This window comes from Ursus maritimus, unplaced genomic scaffold (genome assembly GCF_017311325.1).
Source record: "Ursus maritimus isolate PB19 unplaced genomic scaffold, ASM1731132v1 scaffold_31, whole genome shotgun sequence".
Lineage (NCBI taxonomy): Eukaryota > Metazoa > Chordata > Mammalia > Carnivora > Ursidae > Ursus > Ursus maritimus.
In genome coordinates, this window is record NW_024425675.1 from 5,578,873 (window position 1) to 5,591,319 (window position 12,447).

The 12,447-nt window shown below is 40.5% G+C and overlaps 1 protein-coding gene across 2 annotated transcripts in view; it reads right to left on the reverse strand.

Annotated features, from left to right (window-relative positions):
- Positions 1-233: 233 nt before the first annotated feature.
- Positions 234-12,447, reverse strand: part of ZEB1 (zinc finger E-box binding homeobox 1) — a 179,020-nt gene continuing 166,806 nt past the window's right edge. For both annotated transcript variants that reach the window (XM_040645279.1, XM_040645278.1), the window contains exons 7-9: positions 5,145-6,952; positions 2,874-3,054; positions 234-2,756 (exon numbers count right to left, since the gene is read on the reverse strand). In XM_040645279.1, coding sequence (XP_040501213.1) covers positions 2,164-2,756; positions 2,874-3,054; positions 5,145-6,952 — 2,582 coding nt within the window. In that variant the 3' untranslated portion in view covers positions 234-2,163. The remainder of the gene's footprint in view (positions 2,757-2,873; positions 3,055-5,144; positions 6,953-12,447) is intronic.

Sequence of the window (12,447 nt, forward strand, 5' to 3'; positions counted from 1 at the left end):
TAGGGTTTCAGGAAGAGACAGCAACCTCTCAGGAAGCCTTTAGTTGCCAACTCTGATCTCCCCAGAAACATTCGGCCACAGGGAAGTCCATGATTTGGTGGTGAATGTCTGAAACATTTAGTTACCCACATTCAGCCCAAGATAAATTGAGTGCAGGATGACCGTGCAACACCCCATTTCACAGACAGCTTTCCGAAGAAAATCTTGATAATAATGAAAAGAATGACAGCAGGTCAGGCTTGTTGATGCATTTTATTGTGAGATGGGGGAGTCTGGTAAAAAACTAGAAAATGACCATGGTGTAACAAGGAACTTAAAAATGAAGAATCAGATTGGTAACTTACATACATGAATACAGGAACAAATTGGCACAAAATGTTAAACATTGTTCCCAACACTGTTTATATGAGGTTATCCTAATTTGGCTTACTAAGGAAATGAGAGGTTTATGGTTAGGCTAATCTCTTAATAAAACGGCAGAGCATCATGCTATTAGTCACACAGTGAATTTCAAAATTTAAGAGTTTTATATTAAAAACTGGGTAAAGGTAAAATGACTTGATTGTAGTTGTAAAACTAATACATTCCCATTTAAATTCTGTTCTACAGTCCAAGGCAAGTATAAATGTTAACATAACACTGTTAAATCAAATCTCAATGCAAGAGAACCAATTGCATCTCTACTTTAAATCTTATCAACTTTCCAAATTTTCATACTAAAATATATTATTGTATTAATACAAACTACAGTATTATACACTACACTGTGTAATAAATAAAGAAATATAAAAATAAGACACATAAATATAAAAGTTTTCTAAAACTAAAAGTACATGTCAGTAAGAAGGGTATTAATACTGCCAGGTTTGAAGACATACAGTACAAAAATGTTGCACAGATCTATAAACTAAAAGAAATAAAATAATACTGATAGGTAAAAATCAGCTAATGTTGTTAATAAACTGGGTCCATAATAACTAACATTTGGAAACAGTTATGAGCCAAATAACAATGGCATGTCCATGTCTGAAATGCAAGTACATGGACAGAGCAGATTAGAAAATTTCCCTTTCATTTCTGTAGAGAAATTTTGGAAGTCAATTAACACAAAATGAATACTGAGGAATTAACGGATGAAATGTCCCAGTGTTTAGGTTTCTCTGACAGAGTCAGTGGTTTTAAGTTTTATTTGGAATTTTGACACAATAAACAAATCAACAAATGCTAGTTATTGTAGGCCACACATTGAACGAAGGCGGGTTAGAGCCTTGAAAATACTGATAAATGGCACTTACAGCACACAGGTCTTGCTTAAGGCCAAAGGAGATACAAAGCTTCATATCATATCCTTCATATTTGTCACCACATACGCAAACACAATTACGAACACTGATTCTGACGACTCTGCTACCCTTCCCAGGATTAACACTGTTAGTCCCTGCAATCAGAACTCAATGACAATCTTCTGAACTCCATTTTAAACCACATGAGTAAGAAACTTCAGTTCTTCTATCGGCTGCTTTCTTAAGGCTAACAATACACTTGAAATGATAATACTCCACTATGACATCTAAATATTAGAAATTACTACCTTCTAGATTGATTTTATAAAAGGTAGTTAGCACGGTTTGGAACTGCATTATACTTCTCTGTGAAGGGAATTTTGTAGTGCAGAAGTTCTCACATTTTAAAAAACATAATAAAATACTGAAGCGGATTTAGCATACGTTTACCAATAAAAAATTATAAAATTTCTCCCAATTGTACAGCTTAAGAATAAACCAACGTAAGAGTGATAATTAATACTGACAAAATGAAACAATGCCAGATGCTTATCTAATTAATCAGTTTCCTTTAACCTGTTAAATCTTCGCTTTCCGAGTCATTAAAGTTTTCTAATCTGCTTCGTGTTACAAACTTGTTCCTAACTTTGAAAAATGCATGAAAAATTACTAGGTCTGAGATCAGGCACACCCGGATTTTTTTTGTGTGTGTGTGGTTTTTTTTTTTTTTTTTTGTATTTTGTATTTTTTTAAATTTTTACTTTACACAGTAGTGAACAGAAACCACAGTATACAGGTTACTGTGTTTCCATGAAAAGCATGTATAATATAGAACAAACTTCATTACCAATTAGAATGTATTTTCCTTCTAGAAAAACTATTAGGCTTCATTTGTTTTTTCTTCAGACACCTGCTCGCTATTCTTGCTTACTTTTTGTTCTAAGCTGCTCGCTTGATTTACAGCTTCATCTTCCTTCATCAGACCTTCAGTTTTTGCCTCTTCTCCCTCATTCTCTGCCTCTTCCCCCTCCTCCTCCTCCATCTCCTCTTCCTCCTCCTCTTCCTCCTCCCCTTGTGGTTTTTCACATTCTTTCTCTTCCTGCAGTTCTTCCATCTCTTTGTCCTCCTCCTCCTCTTCCTCTTTTTCACTGTCTTCATCCTCTTCCCTCGTCAGGCTCTCTCTCTCATCCGAGTCAGCCTGTGAGGGAGACGCGCGGGCCCCCGCGTGCTCGCTGGCCAGGACTTCGGGCCCGGCCTCCTCCTGCTCCGCGCTGTCGCGCTCCTCCGCCTCCCGCTTGCAGTACGAGTAGCGGTGATTCATGTGTTGAGAGTAAGACCCGGAGTGTGAGAAACGCTTTCCACATTTGTCACATTGATAGGGCTTTTCTCCCGAATGTAACCGCATGTGTTCAATCAAATGGTGTTTGTGTTTAAACGCCTTTTTACAGATCCCACACTCATGCGGTCTCTTACCTGCAAAATAAGAACACAGCCATGACACACAGTCCTCAGAAGGCTTTTGGGGGCACTTCGGTTTGAAGAAAGCGTTACAGGGTCATTTTTCGCAAGTGGTCAGGTTTATCGACGTACCTGTGTGTTCGTATTTATGTCTCAATAGTGAGCTACTCTTCTGGAATATCTTATCACACAAATCACAAGCATACATTCCATTCTCGGTCTTCCGCATTTTCTTTTTGGGTGGCGTAGAATCAGAGTCATTCTGGTCCTCTACGTTTGATACTCCTTCCGAGCTAGTGTCTTGCCTTTCATCCTAAAGGAAGGAAAGAAGAACATTTAATTTCAAATTACAAGGTAAACGAGAGACATGTATAAAAGCACAGGTTAAAAAAACTAATTTGATTTTACTTTCAGTAGCTTGACCAAATCAAGCTCATTGCTGCAGATGGGCTCCAAGGGTGGGGGGGCTAGATGCTAGGTGGGGGTTGATACAGAAAACAGTGAGGTTGGGAGCAATACAGTCACAGCGATGACAAACACAAGTGATCAACTGATGAAAACAAAGAATGTAAAATGTATACTAACAAAATTTACCTGACTTTATGAGAAATTTGTAGGAAATTTTAACTCATGACTATGCTACGTCATCGGCAATTTCTAACTGCCTCATTTACCTTCATCGTTTCCCTTCTGGGTTTTACTAAGCAAAAATGAAGATTCCTTTTTTGGAAGTTGGTCTTCCAGCTGTACCCTCCAGAACTTCAGAGGTCTATGAACTGACCTTCATGGTTTCTTTGAAAAGAGAGGGGTTTGCTCTACTACTTTTCTATGGAACAAGAGGGCAAAACGATGCAGGCGGGTCCATATTTTGAAACAAGAATACTTGCTAGACAAGATAAATCTTCAGAATTTCAGCGGAATAGAAACATTTCAGGCAGTCTCAGGGCGGTAATGTTGTATAGGAAGCTCTCATGGAGGTAAAGAATAACTGGTAGTGGAACTGGCCCCTCAAGATCCTTATGCCGTTCCTAAAGCCTTCCATTCTATTGCCTCTAAACCCACAAACTGTCTAAAAGCTCAAAGGTTTTTCACAACATTTCTTACAGTTGTGCAAAATGGGCGAGGCGGAGCCATCTGCCTGGCTGGTTTGTGAGCGCCAGTAACTGGACTACTTTCCTTGCTATCTGATGTGGTCATACGACTAAGTGAAGTGCTGGTGAGTCCCCCGTTATTATTCAAAGGTGTGCACAGTGGTTTTTTTTTTTTAAAGGTTTTATTTATTTATTCAACAGAGATAGAGACAGCCAGCGAGAGAGGGAACACAAGCAGGGGGAGTGGGAGAGGAAGAAGCAGGCTCATAGCGGAGGAGCCCGATGTGGGGCTCAATCCCATAACGTTGGGATCACGCCCTGAGCCGAAGGCAGACGCTTAACCGCTGTGCCACCCAGGCGCCCCAAGTGTTTTATACACTGAGAGTCTAGGTGGATTCATTAGTTATGTGAGAGTTTTTTTCAAGAGTAACCACAATTGCAGGAAACCCAATCAGTAGCAGTATTTCAGGGGAAAAAAGCAGCAGATACACATTTGAACAGGATGCTGTAATTATTTCAGCTGCACCTACTTATAGCAAATATTTGGGTGAAAGAACAAATTTATCTCTAGTATTTGGTTGATTCAATAAGAAACTGATGAAAAAAACTGGGGGGCCATCAAGGTTAGTAACCTAGAAAAAGTCTGGATAATGAGCCACACAATAGTCACACAAAACGGTTCTATGTAAAACTACATCACGGATTTTGGGGGAAAGGTAGGGAGGAAAATGCACATATAGGTTCATATATATTAATTATGACTGAATACTGTTTTAGTTTACAGCTCATAGAGTGATCAGCAAATTCACTAAATGAGCTCTTCGTATACTTAATTCTTGTTTAATTAAAGCCTTTAATAAATACAGGTGTTAAAATGTAAAAAGTAATAGCTCGGTTTGGCTGGTGTGAAATGTCTGTGAATGGGAATGTACTTTCACGTAGTAATGATGATACAGCAGAAACTGTTACTAAATTTGGGAATATAACTCGAAAAACAGAAATCCAATTGGTGAGTATTCCAAGTTTTCTTCTCTGTTTCAAGCTTCAGCTAAGTGAAGTCTTTAGCTGAGTCTTTCATTTCCCCAGTAGAATAACACAACTCTAACTGATAACCATGCCTTGGGTTAGGAAGAAACTGAAGGCGTGATGGTACGGAAGTTAAAGCAAATGTTCATCTATTTCCTTTCAAAAATGACAGTTTGTAACAACCTGCTTGGCTCTACAGAGATTGATTTTTATTTGAAAAATTTCACCAAAAGCAGTCACGCTAGCATTTTACCAAATAGCTTTGGGATGGGGACATCTTCTTTACCTGATTCCCATTTGGCTGGATCACTTTCAAGGGTGCTTCCTGGACTGCAGGGCTGACTGTAGTCGAGTACGTGTAAGCCACCTGGGGAATCAGAATAGTCTGCTTATTGGCAGCTAGTGCTCGCAAGCATGGAACACTGTTCTGGTCAGCGATGGCCACGATTGTGGGTAACTGGGCAGTGACCGTAGGTATAGCAATATTTATGGGGTTGGCACTTGGTGGGATTACATTTACAACTGGTTCTGAGTCTGTCACACAACTGTCCTTCTGTGGCTCCTTTTTTGCGCAAGACAAGTTCAAGGGTTCTTCCTGGACAGAATAAACACTGTTCTGGTAAACACTAGTGATAGTTGACCTTTCCAATAACTCTCCCTGTTGCTTTGGTAGTGAAAGATCAAGAGGTTCTGCTTGTGGCTCTTCTTGTGCACTTTCCGCTGTGTACAAGTAACCCTGTGTACTTCTGGATGAGGAGAGGTTTAGAGGTGACGGGGAGGGTGGACTACTTCTGGAACCATCGATGGTTGATCCCGCTGGTAGAACTGGCGAGTCAGTCATCGTCAGGGGGCCCTGCAGATCTACTGTGCTGTCCGGGGCTTCACTTGCATTTGTACATTGAGGCTGCTCATTGCTCTTTGCGGGGATATTTACTCTGCCTGGTTCAGGAGAGGACGGTTCAGAAGACTGCACTGAAATCTGTCCAGCTTGCATCTTTTCAAACCACTTTTTTACTACATCCAGTGGCAGGTTTACTGAATCAGCAATTTTGGAGAGCTCCTCTGCACTTGGTTGTGCGTTCAAAGCATAGTATGCTTTTAGAAGAGACAAGAGGTTCTTTAAAGGTGGTTGACTGGGAGACAAATTGCCATCTCCACCCGATGAAACAGAGGACTCGGGCTTCTCGGCTTCTGGTGCAGGGAGCGGAGGAGGCTGAGCAGGCTGCTTTAGGTCATAGTGCTTTAATTCTGGAAGTGCATTAATATCTCCTGGACATTCGTCACACAGAAGGCAAGTGCTATCGTTCACTCCTCCTTCAAAGCTTTTGTCCTTCTCCGATTTAACAGTAAGATCTTCTGGTAACTTTTCACTTTTGCAACTGTTTGTGGGGACTGGATTTTCTTTTTTTAAATTCTGAGGAACAACTTGAAGTTGGCTAGGCTGCTCGAGACTGTAGTTAATGATAATTTTGGTTGTCCCATCTTGATCAACCAAAGGAAGACTGATGGCAGAAATAACAGAATGGCCGCCTTGCTGTATGGATGAAGCATTGATTGTTTCTTGTTCTTTGGATGCAAGATTGGCTTGATTATTCTCCAAAACTTGCCTTATTACATTACCATCTACTGCCACTTTAAGTACATTCTGAATATCACTTAAATTGATACTTATGGGAGACACCAAACCAACTGTTGGCAGAACAACAGCTTGCACCACACCCTGAGGAGAACTGGTTGCCTGTAACGGGCCACCACCACTAAAAACCCCATTCTGTAAAGGGGTTGAACAGTTGATTCCTGAAGCAACCACTATGGGTTTGAATTCATAATCCACAGGTTCAGTTTTAATTTGGTTTATAGAAAGTTGCTCTTGAAGGGGTTTGTTCTCGATCTTTTGCCGTATCTGTGGTCGTGTGGGACTGCCTGGTGATGCCGAAAGAGATGGTGAGGAACACTGAGGTGTCTTGAGTCCTGTTCTTGGTCGCCCGTTCACAGGCATCAAGCTGATACATTTCTTGCTGCTTATGTGTGAGCTATAGGAACCAGAATGGGAAAAACGTTTCTTGCAGTTTGGGCATTCATATGGCTTCTCTCCTAAACAAAAACAAAAATCATATTCACTGAATTATTACATCCAAATTTTTATGTGTCCACATTTTCCTTAAAACAAATAGTATCAATTTAAAAAGAGATTACCATGTATCTTGTGATACAATTTTATTTTGAATATTCATTTTAAGTTCAAAACGGACACAAATGTTATAAAGACTAGCGAAACCTTCGTCTGTCGTACGTGTGCTGACCCATAAGGGGATCTTCTCGGCATATGCGTATAGTATTCCTGCTAACCTTTAAAACTTCAAACAACTCTCAAATGCTAAAGATAATTATGGTTGACCCTTGAACAACATGGGTTTGAACTGCACGGGCTGACTTAATACCGGATGTTTTCTGATAAAGACACTACAGTACTGTAAATGTATTTTCTCTTCCTTATGAGTTTTCTTTTTTTTAAAGATTTTATTTATTTATTCGACAGAGATAGAGACAGCCAGCTAGAGAGGGAACACAAGCAGGGGGAGTGGGAGAGGAAGAAGCAGGCTCACAGCGGAAGAGCCTGACGTGGGGCTCGATCCCATAACGCCGGGATCACGCCCTGAGCCGAAGGCAGACGCCCAACGGCTGTGCCACCCAGGCGCCCCTTCCTTATGAGTTTTCTTAATTAGCCTTTTCTCTTGCTTACTCTATTGTAAGAATACAATATACGATACATATAACATACGAAACATGTATTAATTGACTATGTGATAGGTAAGGCTTCTGGTCATCAGTGGGCCATTAGCAGTTCAGTTTTGGGGGGAGTCAAAAGTTTTGACTGCATGGAGGGGTCGGCTTCCATAACCCCTGCATTGTTCAAGGGTCCGACGTACATCTACTCGTTCAGGTAATTTTTTTTTCTTATCCTATTTCACCTACCTATGTAATTTTTCTATATTTCACTATACTTAGCCATCTGCAGGAGAAATTAATATTAGAGGAAAGAAAAGTAAGTAAAATCTCCCTTATATAAGACTTAACAAGTACGAATACCTATCCCTTTCCATATCCACAAGGTTTTTAGGTTTCCTTGAAAAGATCTTTCTCAATGGGCAGGAAACTTTCCATATGAGGTATTACTGTAAGCCTTGGCTTATTAAACCGGGAGGTATGCACTCTGGGAGCTAGAAGGCAATGCTCTAGTGGATATGCAAAGCTTTCTTGTAGTTTCAGTTTTAGTGACAGTGGTTATAGTAATTTAAAACATTTTAATATTAAAACACAGATTATACTATGGGGAAAAAGACAGCATTCGCATGAACTGTTAGGAAAAAACCACAATGTCAAAGAATCTCCTTGCTTGTAGAGACTTCTACAAGTTGCTTCCCTAGACCTTCCAGGAGAGAAGTCATTTATTCTTCTTGGCTGTTAGGAATTCTTTGGTTGAAAATTTTGAGAAGCATGGAGCCAAATGGAATACTTTCAGACAACCCTAATTTTTCACCTTAATTTTAATTTATATTTATAGTTCATTAATTTATAATTTACAGGTTAAAGACGATCAGTTTCAATAAGGTAGGAACTTGAGTCTTGTGTGCCATTTATGCCTTGTACCTACTGAAGGGCAGGTCGCAAAAAGGGCTCAGTAAACCTTTTTTGGATGAATGAATGGCGAGCTGCAAAATTAGGGAATATGGTGATGCTATTTACCTACTCAGTACCAAGATAAAGCTTTTTCTTTCCTCTGTTCTTTTAAAGAATGAAAATGAAAGCAGTGAGAAAGTCGATGTAAGTTCTTCTAATAATGTAATTTCAGTGTTGTAAAGTTTTTAAAGAGTGAGCTATATTTCTCAAAGTACAATTACTTGAAGAATCAGATATTAGAACTGGAAGGGATCTACAGTAAAAGAGTCCATTTTATATCATCCTTGACTCTGGCTAGCCTCCTGCTTAAGCTCCTTTATTAAAAGGCGGTTATTACTTGCTGCACAGCTCTATGGAAGATGGTCTGGTTTGGTTCTGCTCAGGATCATGAAGTCGGGTTCAAAACCTGACTCTGCCACTAGTTTGTTTGTTTCTTTCTTTTTTTAAAAGATTTTATTTATTTATTTTGAGAGAGAGAGCGAGCACAAGTGGGGAAAGGGGAAGAACGAGAAGGAGAGAGAATCTTAAGCGGACTCTCACTGAGCATGGAGTCCAACTAGGGGCTCAATCTCATGACCCTGATATCATGACCTGAGCTAAAATCAAGAGTTGGATGCTCAAATGACTGAGCTCTCCAAGTGCCCCTGTCGCTTACTGTCTTCTTGATCTTTCCAAACCTCAGGGTTTCGGTGTGTAAATAAATGTAAATACATCCTCACTGGGTTGTTGCAGCAGTTATATGACAAGATAGCAAAGCTCTGTCTCAGTACATGTTAGTGATTCTTCTAAAAAGTAATTCTATGGAGAGATAGGTTGAGTACTAAGGCAGAATTCACTTGTTCTAATGCCCACTTTTCTATCCTAGCCTGCCCTCTGATGCCAGACGGAGCAAGCCTAACTTCTCTTCTAAAAGCCAGACTTTCAAACGGATGAAGAGCAGTCATCTGTATCCTGAAACTTCCCTTGCGTGGGTTAAATATAACCAGGTCCTTCAAAGATTCCTCACAGGACATGGTTTTTAGAACACTTCCCACTTACCCACTTGTTAACTCATCTCTGGAAATTCTCCACTTTCTCAGTATCTTTCCAATGGGATGCCTGAAATATGATTCAGTACTCGAAATGCATCAGGTAAATTTCCGGGGGAAAGGGGAAACAAGGGATGTGTTCTAGTATCTCCATTTTAACATTTTAAATTCTTGCGTAACATTTTTAGATGAGCTACATGCTTGTTTTCTTGTTAGAGACACTCGGAAAATAAGAATCTATAATATAGATTATTTTTTAAAAAGATTTTATTTATTTGAGAGAAGGAGACGGGGGAGAGAGAGAGAGAGCAGGAGCAGTGGGAAGGGACAGAGGGAGAGGAGGAGGGAAAGGGAGAAGCAGACTCCCTGCTGAGCAGGGAGCCTGACACAGGGCTTGATCCCAGGACCTGCAGATCATGCCCTGAGCAGAAGAAGGCAGACACTTAACTGACTGAGTCACCCAGGTGCCCCATAGATTATGTTTATCTTTACAAACAGGGGGATAGAAAAGCACAGTGGCTAAGGCAACATCTTTGGAGTCAAGATACCTACACACTGGGGCCCTGGCTTTGCCATTGACTAGCCGAGTGACTCTGGATAGGTTAATTAAGCTCTCTGAGCCTCCATTTTCTCCCTCCATTTTCTCATCAGTAGAAAGGGAGGAAATAATAGTATCTATCTCATAGGGCTATTGTTGGACTACAGAAGTCAATGCCGACAAATAACTAGAATGTGGCTGTACATACTTAAGTACTCAATAAATGCTAGTTATCAGTGTTCTTGTTGGGGATTACCTGATATTTTATCATTGCCAGAAAGAAAGTGCAGAACAATTGTTCTAAAGCCAAATCCACTATGTTTGTTGGAAAACCCCTTGTTTCTAACTTCAGAGCTTTAAGGTTTATCGCTAAAGTACATCACCTAATTTGTCTAGTAACTGTTAAAACCTGGATGTAAAGTTGTGCTGTAAGAAGTCAGATGTCCTATGAATACTGATTTCTTTTTCGTAATGGCTAAGGTGGGCATTTGGTTGCACCTGACGTAACAGCTTTCCAGGCTGCAGTTCCTTGGGCTACAGAACAAACCCGAGGCATTTTCTGGGGAGGGTCATCGTAGCTCAACTCCCACATGAGGAGTTCGGATGATGGCTGAAACACATGACTCTGCGTACGGCTCATTTCAAGGGTGTCAGAAGATGGCAACAATCCAGGTAATTTTAGGGAGTATAATTTGAAGACCCTGATTAAAAACTCAGCTGAGAAAAAAAGATTACAGAGGTTTCTTGAAGGATATGAAGCTCATCCATTATTCGACACTCTAAACAGCCCTTTCAAAACTATCTGTGGTGAAGGACCCTTCCCCCCCAGTTTTTGTTTTAAATTTCCAATCTACTGTAAGATCAATAGTGTATAAAATATAATAAAATTGTCACAGAATTTTCTTTGTCTCATAGTTTCTAAATTACTCTCAGCTTCTATATTTGGCTCTTCGAGAACCAGTCTCAAACACGCTTACAGATTGGTACCAGTCCTGGGCTGACACTGAGTCGCCACAACTCAGAAATCTTCCTTCGGAATGAACCAGACCATCAGAGAGCTGTATACTTACATTGTACCCAAGCGGCTACCCTGGAGAAATGCTTTTTCTGAACTGCATTTTGGTGAAATAACACACTGGCTTCCTATTGGAGAATCTTACTTTAAAAAGGAAACCCTATCGAGTTTTCTGTTATACTATTTCAAGGATATTTTGGAAAATAGTATAAAATGCATTTTGCTTCTCTACGGACTTTGTAGCAGGAAGAGTTGTCCTTTTCCTAGCGACTGATTTCTTTTACTTGCAGACAGTCTGGGTCTTGGTTACTGATTGCCGTTTTCTGATTTCCTAAACCTTAGAGGCTGCATGTGCTTGGCTTTTCAGAGTACCCGTTTTATTTCATATTTACTTCATGCCTGTGTTACTTTTTTTAAAAAAGATTTTATTTATTTATTCGACAGAGATAGAGACAGACAGTGAGAGAGGGAACACAAGCAGGGGGAGTGGGAGAAGAAGCAAGCTCATAGTGGAAGAGCCTGATGTGGGGTTCGATCCTGTAACGCTGGGATCACGCCCTGAGCCGAAGGCAGACGCTTAACCGCTGTGCCACCCAGGCGCCCCTCATGCCTGTGTTACTTTCTTAACTTGATCTTCCTAATGTTTTTTTAAATTAGAATTTCTTCCTGTATTAAAGGTACGCAAGCCTCACATTCCGTAACCTGCGGGATGCGACTATCGCACAAACACACACGGAGCGGACAGTGCAGAGTGCGGCAGGTGCGCGCGCTGCGCGATGCGGCCTGAGTCTGCGCCGGCTACTTAGCGGCCGCAGCAAAAGCGCGCAGTGGAGGAGCTCGTATAAAGCTCCTGTCCTTCCAAACTCCTACGATTTTTCGGTCAGTTCTACAGACGGTAGCTCCCTACTTACTACCTGATTGAGACTGATTTTTGAATATCGATGCAGAATTTTGTGATTAATACCAACTTCCTGTTTCTGCCCTGCGTTGTAATCTCTGGTGTGATGCACGCTTCCCGATTCTGTCACATCTCCAGGTCTGACGGAGCCGTATCCTGTCTACGTGCAAGAGGACCACAGGACATTCATTTTGTACATGAATCTTATTCTAAATTTTATTTTATTTTCCCTACCCCAATCTCAACATTTAAGCAAGCTCCCTTGAATTGGCTATGTCTCTATCAACTACAAATCAGCTGTAGTAAGAAAGCAGATCATTAAAAATATGTTCTAGAAGAAAATTTTTTGATAGCCCAGAAGCTAAGAAATAGGATTTTGTGGCAGACTGCAAAAGACAACTTCTCATTTCCAGGAATATTCGAGTGTGA